General features: G+C 35.6%; 1 protein-coding gene across 1 annotated transcript; it reads left to right on the top strand.

Annotated features, from left to right (window-relative positions):
* Positions 1-1,121: 1,121 nt before the first annotated feature.
* On the top strand, positions 1,122-4,973 carry LOC107481892 (cytochrome c oxidase subunit 6a, mitochondrial). The gene is made up of 4 exons (XM_016102246.3): positions 1,122-1,309; positions 2,349-2,455; positions 3,710-3,752; positions 4,691-4,973. The coding sequence occupies exons 1-4, from the start codon at positions 1,195-1,197 to the stop codon at positions 4,723-4,725; spliced, it is 300 nt and encodes a 99-aa protein (XP_015957732.1). The 5' UTR covers positions 1,122-1,194; the 3' UTR covers positions 4,726-4,973.
* Positions 4,974-15,444: the final 10,471 nt, after the last annotated feature.

The raw sequence follows: 15,444 nt of genomic DNA, 5'->3' as shown, positions 1-15,444 counted from the left end.
TGAAAGATTGGTATATGAGATTGGGATGCACCGATTTCGAGACATTAAATAATGTCGACAAGAGGGGGAGACTGTATTATTTTTTCCTTGATCAAGTTTTTTTTCCTATTGGATTTTTCTTGGCAAGGTTTTTAATGAGGCAATCCCCGTCACAAAGGATATTGTACTCTTTTTTCCTTCACTAAAGTTTTTTCCATTGGATTTTCTTTAGTAAGATTTTAATGAGACATATTCCTAAATGGTCATCCAAGGGAGAGTGTTAAGATAAGCATGATGATGTGGGCGGTTCACTCTTTTCACAAATGAAAATTCACTTTCTCAACACGGAATGAAATTAATAGACACTTCTCTTGTACGCCTATAAATAGGCATGATCTGATGCAAAATAACACACAGCAATAAAAATCTTCTCCCTCTCTTTATATTAAACTTTTTTTCTCCCTCTTTCATATGCTACTAATATATAATAGTAGTGAATATATAAGTTTCTTCTATTATTATAGTGAGATAATTATATTGATGAAAATCAAAATTAGAGTCTTCTATTTATATTTATTATATCTTCATCAGTTATTTATTTACAATAAATACACATATTTTATATATACTCGTGTACTAATGTGTCCAGTAAAGATTTGTGTCTCAACAAACAAATATAAGACATGTTCTAGTGTGTCTATGTCTCTGTGTCTATGTTTTTGAAATCAAACATTGCCTTAAAGTATGTTAGCTTTTCATTGCGTCATAATCTAGGGTCTATAATTAAGTTATCCTCTTAGTATTCGAAATGTGATAAATTATGTATTTAAATAATTATTCTATATTTTACGTATTTTTATAAATTTTATATTTATTTAATTTAAATAAAAAAATTTGTATCAAGATACGGAGTAGTTGAAAAAAAAATACTTTTATGTGAGAATTAAAAAAATAATAATTTAAAATAAGATTTAATATTAGAAACAATTTTAAATATAAACAAATTTCAAGAACAATTTTAATTTTCGACTAAAATAATAAATACTAAAATCTGTTAATCTTAACTGTAAATAGTTTATTTTTTTAAACGAGTCCTTATTTTATTTTGGTGAAAGAAAAAAAACCCCAATATAAGAAGTTTCGGAGTGGTACTCGGGAGGATACCGTGAAAACACACAGACCGAAAGACAAGAGAAAGAGTCAAGCAGTAAACGAATGGCGACGGCGCTAGTCCGATCTGGTCTTCTTCGAACCGCCCTACGCGGTGGTGCTCGTAACCCCGCTGCACCTAACCGAAACTTCGCTTCCTCTGCTCATCACGATGATGCATGTTTGTTCTCCCTCTCTCTCTAGCTATTTGTTCATTTCCTTTTTTTAGGGTTTAATTAAATTAATACGCAAATAGCTCTCCTTATCAGGTTTATCTCGTGGAAGCTGTGTTAAATTTCGGTTGCATTTTGAGTTTCATAACTTCAATTTGGGCAAAGGGTTTTTAGTTTATGAGATTGATCTATATTTCGCTCTGATCTTAAAGCTTTTGCGTGTCTGCGTTGGTTATTGCTCGTTTTGAAATCGATTTGCGCATAGTTTCGGTTTTTTGGCCTGATTTAAGGTTTATGCACGCTATTTTTTATTTTGGGTTCTGAGAAATGATTATTGTACATTTCTTTTGGGTTTTATTTTAAATCTGTGTTAAACCCGTAAGAGGTTGCTTAGTTGCATTTACATTTGCATACGTGAATTTAACCTGGAAGACAAGAAACTCGTCGACACGACTGATCCAACTTTGGCTTAATAAAAATAAAAAAATTCTTGCGTAGCCTTATTCGATATTCTTAATCTGGATTTTTGAAATAAGTTTAGAAATAATATATATTATTATTTATTAAAACAAAAAGTATTTTAAATATTTTATATAATTAAAAAACATTAAAAATAGTTAGAAGATTAATTTATATTTTAATATGAATAAAATATCAAAATATCATTATAATTTATTTAAAAATTTTATATATATGCCATATCTCGTGTCTTATAAGAATTTAAAATTTGTGTATCTGCATGTTGAGTCGGGTGTCGTGTCATTGCCAGTATCCGTACATTATAGCTAAAAGGATTTGTATTGTATTGCTATGTATCAACACGGCTGAGATTAAGGAAGCAAACTGAAACCATTTAGAACTCCACTACCATGATAAGAACTTAGTTTTCTGTACTTATCTTTTGAAGTGGTGAATTTTCTGTTATTTATTTCGCGTATCTTTTTGTTTCATGATGAAATTATTAGGTTTTATGTGGCTCATTCACTTAACTTCCGTTTCTTGATTTCTCTTTTATTGTTATGTGCTTTTATCCTTTTTCCCCATCAGATGAGACGGCCAAGTGGGAGAAGATTACATATCTAGGCATTGCTACATGCACTGTTTTGGCCATTTATAATCTGTCAAAGGGACACCCACACCATGACGAACCCCCTGTGAGCTTTCCTCTCTACACAAATTACACAATATATAATTGTTTCATTTACATCTTTTTTTTTTCTCTCTCTTTTCTTCCCTATTTTAATGCATGTTTGTCTGCTCAGCTTGTTTAAACTGTTTACAAATAAAAAACTAGGAGGAATATATTAAAAGGAAATAGATATTATTGCAAATAAAGCAGTGTTCAATTTGGTCATTGAAATTTCAAGCATTCTCTGTTTTAGTGTCTGAAATTTCAAGTGTCAATTTAGTTCCTTAACTGGCACTCTGTAAGTCAGTTTAGTCCTTGGTCATTCAACTGTTAGACAACAATTATTGTTTGCTGATGTACCATACTGCCATGTGGTATGTTGATGTGTCACATGACATGACATAGCAAATAGAAATGGTTGACTAACGATTGACCATCCAATTACTAAATTGGCCAATGGAATGTAATTTCAGGGAGTTAATTGAACCTTTAGTGCATTGATATTCTCATTTTAAAACTGGAAAAAAAATGCTCAATCTCTGCTGTAATGGGGTAACACCAGTACAATTTTGTCACTAAGGTTCAAGAGAGTTTTCTTAAGTATTTCTGTAGCACAGGATAACAAATGTGAGGATAAATAGAACATTCATGTAACTTTTCAATCCCTGCTCTCAGCCTCTCACCAAGATAAGTTAACTTCATCAAGAGATACTGTCCCAAGTTATTGTGCCGCAAGGCCTTCTCTCCGTATGTGAAGTTATCTCTGAATTAAAATAGCACATCATTTATATGTAAAGATAGACAGCCTTATTAGGTACTTGTAAGAAGTGATAGTGGCTTATATTATTCTCAGTGCCCCTGTCCAGATGAAGGACTTGAATTTGGGGACCTTTGGATTTCCATCGAAGCTTCACAATAAATTACCAAAAACAAGGAGAGGCTTCTCTGGAAACACACACTGCAAATGAATAATAAAATGAAGGGTCTACTAGAAAGCACTCTAATGAATCCTGATATTTTTATGTATGCAACATTTTTGTCTAATTGATGATATTTACTGATAACATGTAAATGGGATTCTAGCTAGATATTCTCCCTGAAAATTGGATAATTTATATCTGTCATGCTCCCCACAACCATTAGCTATTTGTAGCCGTTCATATCGCTTGGTTATGGTTTGTGCCCATGTTATGAAAAGTGGCTATTGAAATTATTTCCATTTTGAAACAAACTTTGAAACAATTAAACTCTAATTTTCTTAACTTATTTTTTGATGCAGGCATACCCATATATGCATATCCGCAATAAAGAATTCCCATGGGGTATGTGTCTTCTATCTCATTCTCTGATATTTATATCGTCTTCTACAGCTGATAGAAGGTTCCCAAAAACGATTCAACTATCCCCCCCTGCCAAAATAAAAAACACCACCACCACACCACCAATTACCTCCGTTGCTGGAAAAATTTAGTCTTATGCTTTTGTTTTGTTTGTACTTATGTTGCTGGTTGCATTAGTAATTTTAACGTTTAACAGCCATTTTTGGTATATTAGCATGTTGGGGTTGGTACACAAGGTCTAGAATATATAATAGTTGGGTGGAGCAGGGTAGTAGGGTACTCATGGTTAATTATATGCACCTGTTATCATGTGCACTTTGTTGTTTGTCAGAAAACTTATATTTGCAACCTGTTGGCTTCTATTTTCAAAATTAATAGCATGTTGTTGTATTAACTGCCCATTTTTTGGCCTCAAATAATTTATTAGTTCGAGTTATTACCTACATTTGTTCACATGACACTTGTCATTTCCGTTCTGCTTTTGAGCCAGTTACCTCATCAGAATTTGGCATTCATCTTTTAAATAATAAACATGATTTCTGGCACATAATACTACAGGTATTGACACAGTCACTGAAACCTAAATGAATGTATGAGAAGTGAATCATTCATTCTTTTTTAACCTGGCCAAAATTTCTCAGGCACACATAAATATGTGCAAGAGAAGTGTCTCGTTCATTGCTTTATGTGTATGTGTCTGTGTGGATATATATATCTCATTTGGTTACGCACTTTTGTCATGAACCTTGTATGAATGTTTTTTTGGCTTTTGCTATTAATTTCTTGCTGTGTTGTCACTATTTTATATTACCAGGGGTCCTGCTAGTAATTCAATAATGACGCTCCTGTTTTCTAGTTTGTTGCTTTGGCCTTTTGAGGTTCCTCATTGTATGACAAGGTTCTTTTGTGATGAAAAATAGGTCCCGATGGTCTATTTGAAAGGAAGCACCACTAGGAATATTGGTGGCTTTTGTGGCTGTGATGGAGCCCTTTTGTCATAGTTTAAGAAACACTGATAGTCGCAATTTCTTATTGTTTGTTGAAATGTGATCTAGAAGATGCACTTGGCAAGGTGGTTTTTCTCATGCTTTTATCCCGTGTTTGTTCCTAAGATTGTAAGCAAAATAAATTCGGCAAACAATTCGATCCTTATTTTTATACCAACTCTTGTTAAGCTGAAAAGAAAATTGTGTTAAATTTTTATGTCGTCTTTGCCTGGGGACTCATTCATCGTCTCGTCCTCACAATCTTTGATACGTTTTAGGGTAATTTTAATTATTTTTGTTCATTTATTTGTATTAATAATGATATAAATTAGTCTTGATGATTGTAAACTCCATTTAAATATTAATTGATAAACTATTTGGAATGGTTTTGTGACGAGGAACTTAGTATACAAAAAAACATTTGTTTTACAGAATATTTCTGAGTAGAAGATAATATCGTTCTAAGGTTGATGGTACCAGTCTACTTTGTTAAAGTTTTGTTGAGTAAACACCAAACTGGTCCCTGTACATTCTAAAATAGCACAAGGCCATTTTTGTCAAAAAAAAAAAAAACGACTTGTCCCGGTCCTTGCACTGACTACTGCAAGTCATGGTGGCCTTTCTGTCATCTCCCTTCTTCAAACCTAACGGAAGAGACATGTCTGGCATTTAATATTGTTGATGTGGACGTTGAGTTTTCATATGCTAGCAAATGGGCAATGGGGTTGATTTGTCTCCCTATGCGCACTAGTCAAGGATTGATTTGTCTCCCTATGCGCAATAGTCGGGTTAATTTATCTTTCTTTATCCACAAAAAATGATGTTATTTAAACTTATGTTATTTGGGAATGTTTCATCTCAGTTGGGATTATCACTTCTCTTCCAAATTAAAAATTCAACAACTAGAGATGGTGTAATATCAGCAGAGACAATGGTTATTGCAAGCTTAGGAACTATCATCAAAGTTTTTCTAGTTTGTGCCAACTATAGGTTAAAGCCTCCAAGACTTAGAGTACCAGGGAAGAATTAATATTGGATAACTTAGACTTTGCCAATGTGGATATTAGCCATAGGACTTAAGGACATGTTTTATTATTTTGGCTATTTATTTCTTAGGACTACTATCATTAGGTGTTAACTTGTCAAAGATGGAATGCTTCTTTATTAACCTTATCAATATAATATATGAACATCTATACTTTCTTTGAAGTTAGAAAAATGCATGCTACAAATATATTAATTTGCTGCTTTGTTGTTTTACACAAATGATTGTTTTATTTCATGGAAGAGATTTTAAAAAGTCAAATACGATTTTGGTTCCTAAGGTATAGGCCGAAATTATTTTTCGTTCCCAACTTTTTTTGCATACAAAATCGTCCCTAAATTTTATTACTAAATTATCCCTAATTAAAAAAATTATTAAAAAAAAGAAAAAAAAGAGAGACGAATGAGAGAGAGAAGGGAATCACACGAGAGGAGGAGGGAAGAAGAAGGGGGAAGGAAAGGCGGGGAGAAAAGAATCACACAATGGGGGAGGGAAGAAGAAGAAGGGGGAAGGGAGGATGCCGACGACGCCAACAAGAGGGGACGGACGTCGATGCTAGCAGATCAGTGAGGAGGACGTCTGCCGCGTTGTCGTTCTGCTCATCCTCCTCACTAGCTCGCCGGTCACCGCTGCTCCTTGCCGCTGCTTCTCGCCTCTCGTCGCTGCTCGTCGCATGTCATCACTGCTCTTCGTTGTTCGCCTCTGGGTTCCAATTCTACTTCTGATTAAGTTGATTATTCTACTTCTGTTTCTGATTTTGTTAATTAAGTTGATTATTCTGCTTCCGTTTCTTTTGTTATTTGTATTGTTAGATTTGTTGATTTTGTTAATCACGTCGTTGTTGTTGACTCTGATTCCATTCTGATTGATTCCATTGTTCCTCTGTTTTTGTTTTGCTTTTGATTCTATTCCATTCTTCTGCTTCTGATATTTGCTAAATGAAATTCTGTTTTAATTTTTTTATATCTGTTAGTTGAAATTTTGTTGTTTCTGTTAAAATTCTAGTTGAAATTTTGTTGAAATTCTAGTTGAAGAAGAAGAAAATGAAGAAGAGATGCTGCTGTGATGGAGAAGAAGAACTGAGTATTTTGGTGAAGAAGGAGAAGGATATTTTGGTCCAAATGACAATTTTAAAACTATGTTAAACCTTAGGAACGATTTTGTATGCAAAAAAAGATTGGGGACAAAAATAATTTTCGGTTTATATCTCAGGGACCAAAATCGTACTTAACCCAATTGTAAACATTGATCGTAATAATCCATTTTTGTTTATCTTCAAAAGTGTTCCAATACTCAATGTCATCCCATAAGATAAACAACTTTCAAATAATCCAAATCATTCATAAGTTTCCTACACAATTACTCTGAACAAGTTTGTAATTACAGCCCACAAAGAAATGCAAAAACACTACATCCAAAAGAAAGGCATCTAGTTTCATTGATTTTGAATCTACACTTCTTCCACTTATTCTCTAATCCAATTCACCATTCCTCTAATTCTTTCACTTCATTATCCACCACATGACCAAGTCCTTCAAGATTTATCATTGGTTGAATTCGTCATTTAATTATTAACAAATAATATATTACCTTCAGATTTACTGGGAGATAAATCCGACAGTAAAGAATGCGTGAAAAACAAATTCATGGGGCCAAAGTTACTATTCCGAGGGTTACCTGAAATTGAGTTGGTTTGAGCTTGAACTTGAGGTCCAAACGCCTTTGGATGATTTGCCCAATGTTACTTGCTGCTAGGATGTCGCCATCTGACGTCTTGGTGAAGACGGAGGATGGTACTTGCAAGGAACTCTAATGCTTAAGTTAGGAAAGGTTTTAGCAAGTTTTTAGTAGATTGGGTTCGAATTATACCTGAGGGTGTCAGGTATTTATAAGTGTAGATGTAAAGTCAATAATCGCCTTTTAAAGTCGTTTCACCATTGATGGTGGGCAGTTGTTCTTTTTTGTTAGAAAAGTTGTTCAAATCTCCTTTCTAGATGAGTAGGAGAGATTGTAGGAATTGGTTACTTATTCAGATAAGTAATTCCTAGTCTGATGTCATTATGGCTGAACTTTATCAGGTCGGATTGGTGTTTACTTGACTAATGTTTGTAGATTGGGATTTATTCACTTTAGGTCTGGCTGTGTATTAGGTCAAGGTATGAACAGTGCCTCTACTTGAGACTGAGCTTCATGGATTCGGGTTCAAGCATCTCCAAGTCGGTCTAGATTCATGATGATCTTCATCTTATCACGTCGGGTACATCACGTTTCTTGGTACCAGGTCGGGTACTCGGCGTATTTTTAAATTTGAACGTTATGTCTTTTCATAACTGTTTGCGCATTTTTTTAGTTACCTTGGTAACCATGCATGTTAGCAAATGAGGGGTATTTTTACTATTTTTCCCCTAATGACTATATATAAACATAATTACTCTCTTACCTCTTTTTTGTTTCTTCTTCTGCATTTTCCACTTTGACTTTCTTTGGCCTCGCCGTTCACTCTTTTCATCAAGGTTTCTCTACCTTCTTCTTCGTTTTTCTTGAGAAGATTTTGGAGATCGTCCGTTTGTTTTGCTGTTGCGTGCATTCCTTCTTCCTGTTCTTCTTCAAGGTTGGTTTTTCTCTTGTTCTTCTTTACTTATTCATTACTAGTTGATTGTTGTTGTTTGAAATTTGCTGGTTTCCTGCGAATGTGGCTTCTTGTTTGAAAAAATTCCTATCTAAACTAACTCTTGCTTATTTTCTTGTTTACCGTAAACCTTTGTTATTATTTGCAAGAATTTTGTAGAATCTGGAAAGAATCTGTAGAATCTGGTGGAATCTGATTTTGTGAATTTGTTACTTTGTTTGTTGAAATTTTTAGATTTTATCTTGCCCCTGAATGGTGCCATGTTCATTCTGAGTAACGGTGCCATTTCGTATTCTCAGTAAAACATGGTAAAGGTCTTATTTTTTAGAATGGTTCGATGTTTTTGTATGCCATATTGTTGTTCCTGGTTTGTAGCTCGTGAGTTTTTTGTAGTGACTACTTTCTTTTGTTTTGTAGGCATAACCATTTATGTCTCGTTCTATAATTCTTAGAATGTCTACCAAAGTTTCGTCAGACTTAGATTAGGTAGATATTACTATTCTCTATGTTATCCTCGTAATTGATAATGAGTATATAGAGACTTTTCATAGGCAGCATAGGCTTTGTAAAGGGAGGGAGGACAAGGAGAAGTACGAGATAGTGGCTCCTGACCTTGAGGATAGGATTTGCTTTTCCTGACTTGATAAGTCGGAGCGCCATTTTGTTTTCATGTACAAATGCCTTTTTATCAAGTTAGGAGTGAGTCTTCCCTTTTCTGACTTTGAACTAAAAATCCTTTGTATTTGTAGAGTTGCCCTTTCTCAACTTCACCCTAATCCTGAGTTTTCATGAAAGTTTATCAACTGGTTAGTCGGGAGCTCGATCTTCTGTTGTCCTCTAAAATTTTCTTTTAGTTTTTTCAACTTACAAATGTAAGACCCAGAAAAATATTAACTAGTCAATTGATTAATTAAAATTGAGTTGAGATAGTTTAAACCTCTAGGTAAGGGTTAAAAAAATTTATAATTTAAAAATTTACCGGTAAAAATATAACTTAGAAAATTAATTGGAGTGCGAAAATATAATTTTGTGAAAAAATACATACCGGCATTATAATTAATTGTACAAGCTTAAGTTTGTACGGTACTACGTATGAGACAAATAAAAATGTAGAAATAACCAAAAAAATATTTAAAGCCTTGAGAGAAGAGAAGGGAGAGAACCCTAATAGTATTCACATACACTTACAAATATACTTTTCTCTCAAATCGGAGCTCCGATCGACGACTCGTTTGCTCCCATGCATTCATCTCATCATCATCTTCAATTCTATCTAATTTTTGTGGTAAGTACTCACGAGAACTTTGACCCATTTTTATTTTTTCCACTATATTCGCATTTTTCTACGATGAGGTGTTGAAGTTTGTAATTTTGATGCTTTAGGAGAAACTCAAGCACAACTTCTAATGGAGTTTTGACCCAAGAACATGTAGAAAGAGGTAAGGGATTTTTCCCCTTATTTTCTCTAATTTTGTGCAAAAAATCCTAGTGTTTGCTTGAAAATTGATGTAATTAGATTGAATGAGAGTGATGGCTTGCTTGGATTGAGTTGGTGCAGATTGTGTGCTTGGTTTGATTGGGAAGAACTTGGTGGAGGCTTGGGTGACCGAAGAAAGGTTCACAAGGTTGGAAACTGCCTTCAACGATGTATGGATTTTGGTTTTGGGTACACATTATATGACACTATGCAAAAATCTAGGTTAGATGACCCTATGATAATGTTGAATAATTGATGTTGTTGATTGATGATGGTTTAGTTGAATAATTGAGTGAATTTATGGTTTGATTTACTATTGATGATTGAATGAAAATTAGATCGGGGATTGTGATTGGGTGAGCTACACCCATATTGAATAAATTTTTAGGTCGGAGGATGTGATTGGATAAGTCTTGGTAAGTTTAGCAAAATTAATTGTGTTGTGGTATGAGTTTTGAGTTTGGAATTGTTTTGAACGATATATGAAATTGGATTTGGATGATAAAATTATTGAGTTTGAGTTAGAATGTCAAATGATATGATTTTGGGAATGAAAATTAATGTTTGGTGAATAATTGAGTGTTAGATTGTATTGTGATATGTTATTGAAATTGAATTATTACAAATTAAGTATCAAATTGGATTGTGAAGATTGATTAAGGTTTGTCTTGGAGTTATATGAACATGAGATTAAGAATGAGGTGAAGTAGAGATATTGGTGAGAATGGTTGGTTTTGAGTTTTGAATGAAAATGATGTGATTTTGAAAATTGGAATTAATGATTAAGTGTAAGTGATGCATAAGGGTGAGAGTCATGGGTGTTAAAAGAGGAGCATTTGAGAAATGATGAATTTGAATTGTGCAGAAAAATTGGTAATTTGGTGATTTTAACCAATTTTGACGGGGCATAACTTGGCGTTCGGAGTTTGAAATCAAGTGAACTTTATCTTGAATTAAAATTGGGAATGGTTACTTTAAAACCGTCGAAGAATGGAGAAAAATTGAATTTTGTAACAAAAGATATAGAAGTTTGAAAATTGGTGTCAAAAACTGAAAATTGCAGATTTTGCAGAATGTGGGGCAGAACCAGGTCCCACGCATATGCACCATGCGTGTGTACACATGAATTCGAACTCCCGTGTATGTACGAGGCCCGCGTACGCATCGTTTGCAAATTTCCAATTTCATGAATCAAGTTTCGCACGTACGCACGAGGCATGCGTACGCACGACTTCTCTGTTTTTGCTAAGATGTTATTTTAGAACTATTTAACCTTTCCAGCATATTTGTAACCCGCTTAAATCTCCATATGGAGTTGAATAACTAATTTTCAAGCATTGAATATACTGGAGAAGCATATAATGAATTGAATTGACTAATTCTCGGATAAACCATTGGTTAGCCGGATGAAATTATTGTGGGTGTGGAGGTTCGTCCCGTCCATGATGAGGAGGGTGACTTTTTCTGCTTACGGCTAGACAAGTTGAGGTTGAGAATTTTCTCTCTTGTAGCGGACAAGCGGGGTTGAGGGTTCCCTCTTTTGTTATATCAGGAAATTTGATAGAAGGTTGAAGATTTTCTTCGATTCAATTTTTAATTGTGAAATGTGGCGAGCATTATATCTCAGAGCGACTAAACAAGTTGAGGATGAAGGATTTTCTCTCTTGTTGTGGTGTGGATGTGGAAAAGGTAAAAAGATAATCTCTTTCATATTGTTCCTCCACATTTCTCTCTAGTTGCAAGGTGGAAATACACACTCCTTCGAATGTGAAAAGGCACACTCCTTCGTAATTCCTCCAGGAGAAGGTGAAAAGGAATTCTCCTTTGTTTATATTCCTCCTGGGGCTGCACAACCGAGACACAATGTCCGGGTTAGCTACTGGATGTATCGAAATTGGCAATATAACCGACAAGTGAGCTCATGGCCAGTAGGACATGTATACATCATACTATATTTGTTTGTAATTGTTTGGGTGTGCATAAGTGTATTTTAGTTTGCCTATCTGATAATCCTGCCTAACTGCTAGTTGTACTACTTGTTCTAATTGTGCTTATTTGTGATTGCTTTTGTATTTAATTTGTATTTTTGATTGATCCTACAGAATTGAAAAATCTTAAGACAGAGGATAAATATGCTGATACATTTGGAAAAATTAAGGCTAGAGGTAACTGATAGAGCTGAGACTTTAGCGAATTGACCCTGTTGGAATTAGTTAAGACCCTAACCTTGAACTTCTATGAAGTTGAAGATTAGGATTGCCTAATGGGTTCATGTTTTCATTTTTAACTTCTATCCCTTGCTATGATGCCTCGTTAAAACCCCCTTTAGGAAATCCTTTCTTGGAAAAAAAACTATGAAGTCGGAAAAAAGATTACACCAAGGAGCAAGGTGCGCTTTATAGCTATAGTATATCTTCATATTACATGCATGCCATGACCTAGGGAGTTCGTTCCCTTGTAGGTCGAACATTTATAGCAACCTTTTTCCCAAGACTTCGATGATCTTGTAAGGTCCTTTCCAATTCGCAGTCAATTTTTCTTTTGCCCGACTTCTATACTCCAATGTCATTTCTAATTAATATGAGATTGTTCGTGGAAAAATTTCTTCTAATAAATTTCTTGTTGCACCTTGTAGAATCCTTTATTTCAATGCTTCCTCCCTTATCCGAGCTTGTTCTCGGATTTTTAGGAGGGGGTCGAGCTCTTCTGTTTGAGTTTGGATATTTTTCACTTTATTGTTGAACCTTACCCTTTGGTTTTCTTCATTTACTTCTATAGAAATCATAGCTTCTATGCCATAAGCAAGTCAAAACGGAGATTCTCCCATTGTGGAATGGAAATTTGTTCGATTTGCCCATAGAACTTGCGCGCGCTCTTCAGCCCAAGCTCCTTTTACCTATTGTAGTCCTCTTTTGAGCCCTGCCAATACGACTTTTTTCGCAACTTCTACTTGTCCATTGACTTGAGGTTGCTTTACTGATGTGAATTGGTACCTAATTTTGAGGCTTGCCACGTTGAGTCGGTAAACTGAGTACTATTGTCCGTAGCTATGGAATATAGAACCCCAAATCGGGTGACAATATTCTTGTAGAAGAATCTCCGACGTCTTTGAGCTATGACTATTGCCAGAGGTTCTGCCTTAATCCACTTAGTGAAATAATCAATCCCAACTGTAAGGAATTTTACCTGCTCGGATGCTTGAGAAAATGATCCGAGCAAGTCCAAACCTCATTTTGCAAAAGGCCATGGTCAGGTGATACTGATGAGCTTTTTTGGTGGTGCCACATGGAAATTTACATGCATTTGGCAGGACGGGCACTTGAGAAGTCAGCCGCTTTCCTCTGCAAGGTCAGCCAAAAGAAGCCAGCCCATATCACTTTTTTAACTAGTGACTGTGCTCCTAAGTGATTTTCACAGATGCCACTATGTACTTTTTCTAGGACATCTTCAGTTTTGGAGGTCGGGACGCACTTCAGTAAGGGTGTAGATACTCCTCTTCTATAGAAAATGTTGTGAACCAAAGTATATTTCTGTGCTTCCCTTATAAGTCTCCTTGCTTCCCTTTTTTCTTTAGGGATGACATCAAATGTGAGATATTCAATAATAGAAGTCATCCAACCTAAGTTTAGATTGGAGATAGTCAATGCGTTCGACTTGTCAACTTCCTTGGCCACTGATGGTATGTGGAGAGTTTCCTGGATCAGGCTTTTATTGTTTCCCCTGGCTTAATGCTTGCTAGTTTGGAGAAGGCATCAGCTTGACAATTTAGTTCTCGAGTTGTGTCTGACCTCTGTTCCCTAAAATTGTCGAAGTTTTTCTAGTGTTTTCTCCAAGTACCTCTTCACGTTAAGATCTTTAGCTTGGTAATCCCCATTTATCTAAGAGGTTATCACTTGGGAGTCACTAAACACTGTGACTTTTGATGCTCTGACTTTATTGGCTAGCTTTAAGCCAACAAGCATGGCTTTGTATTCGGCTTGGTTGTTGCAGTCTGGACACTTAAATTTTAATGAGAGCTTTATTCGAGTTCCTTCTTTATTCTCAAGAATGATTTCTGCCCCACTACCACCTTTATTTGATGATCCATCCACACATAAATGCCAAGCTGCTGAGCTTCCTTGTTGTTAACCCGTGTATTCGGCCGAGAAGTTAGCCAAATATTGAGATTTGATTGCTGTCCAAGTTTCATATTTAAGGTCGAACTCGGATAATTTCACAACCCATTGTAGCATCTGACTTGCAATGTTCGTGTTTTGGAGGATATGCTTCATAGATTGGTTAGTTCAGACTTTGATAGTGTGAGCTTGAAAGTAAGATCAGAGTCTTTTGGTAGTTCAGTTTCACCCCTTGTAATGCCTTGCTTGTGAAACAAACAGGTCACTATCCCTCCTTATCTTCTCGGACCAAGGCTGAGGCTATGGTCTTATCTGCAACGGCTAAGTATATCACGAGTTCTTCTCCTTCTTCGAGTTGAGTTAGTATTAGTGACTGGCTCAATAATTTTTTGAAGTCTTGAGTTCATTGAAACTGGTGTCCCTTCTTGAGTATTGTAAATAATGGTAGGAATTTCAAAGCCGACCCGGCCAAAAATCTAGACAAGGTTGCCAGACTGCCATTTAGCTGTTAGACATTTTTTAAGTAAGTCAGACTTTTTATTTCCATGATGGCCTTACATTTTTCCAAGTTGGCTTTGATGCCTGATGCATAAGCATCTTTCTTATCTTTTTCTAGTGAATTTGCATCTAAATTGTTGAGTTTAATCAATGATTAACTATCTTTTAGCCACTATGGATGCTACTTTGAGTCTCGTGCAATTTTGTTTATTTTAGGTAGCATTTGGCTGGATTTGGTGGAGTTTCTGCAGCACAAGAATTAAAGGAGAGGACAGCGAAGAGCGACGCGCGCGCGTACCCGACACCTGCGCGTGATTTGGAGCTTTCCATCGCGACGTGTGCGCGTACCCGATGCCTGCGCGTGATTTGGAGATTTGTGCAGCGACACGTGCACGTACCTCACACGTACGCGTGACACGCAGAATAGACCATCGACGCGTACCCGTGACTGACGCGTACGCGTGACATACGCCACGTGCAAAGAACACAGAAAACGCTGGGGGCAATTTCTGGGCCCCATTTTGGCACTCAAGTAAGGCGCAGCTCTCTGTCAAGTTAGGCGCGGATCTAGTGAAGCCAAGTGGTCCCCACGTTACAAGGCGCAGATTATTTAATTGATTCTGATTCAAATTTTTAATTTGAAAATAGGAAAAGACATTATCTTAATTTTAGATATTAGATTTTAAATTAATTAGGATTAGATATAAAAGGATTCTATTCCAATTTACATTCCGTACTCTACAGTTTACCTGAATCCTGATTTTCTTCTCTGAACCATGAGCAACTAAACCTCCACTGTTAAGGTTAGGAGCTCTGTCTATTGTATGGATTGATACTATTATTTTTCTATTTTAATTCATGTTTTAATTTATATTTCAAGAATTGTTTTCGTTCTTTATCTTATGAATTTGGGTGGAACGGAAG

This window comes from Arachis duranensis, chromosome 1 (assembly GCF_000817695.3).
Source record: "Arachis duranensis cultivar V14167 chromosome 1, aradu.V14167.gnm2.J7QH, whole genome shotgun sequence".
NCBI lineage: Eukaryota > Viridiplantae > Streptophyta > Magnoliopsida > Fabales > Fabaceae > Arachis > Arachis duranensis.
This window is presented reverse-complemented; position numbering and strand designations above follow the sequence as displayed.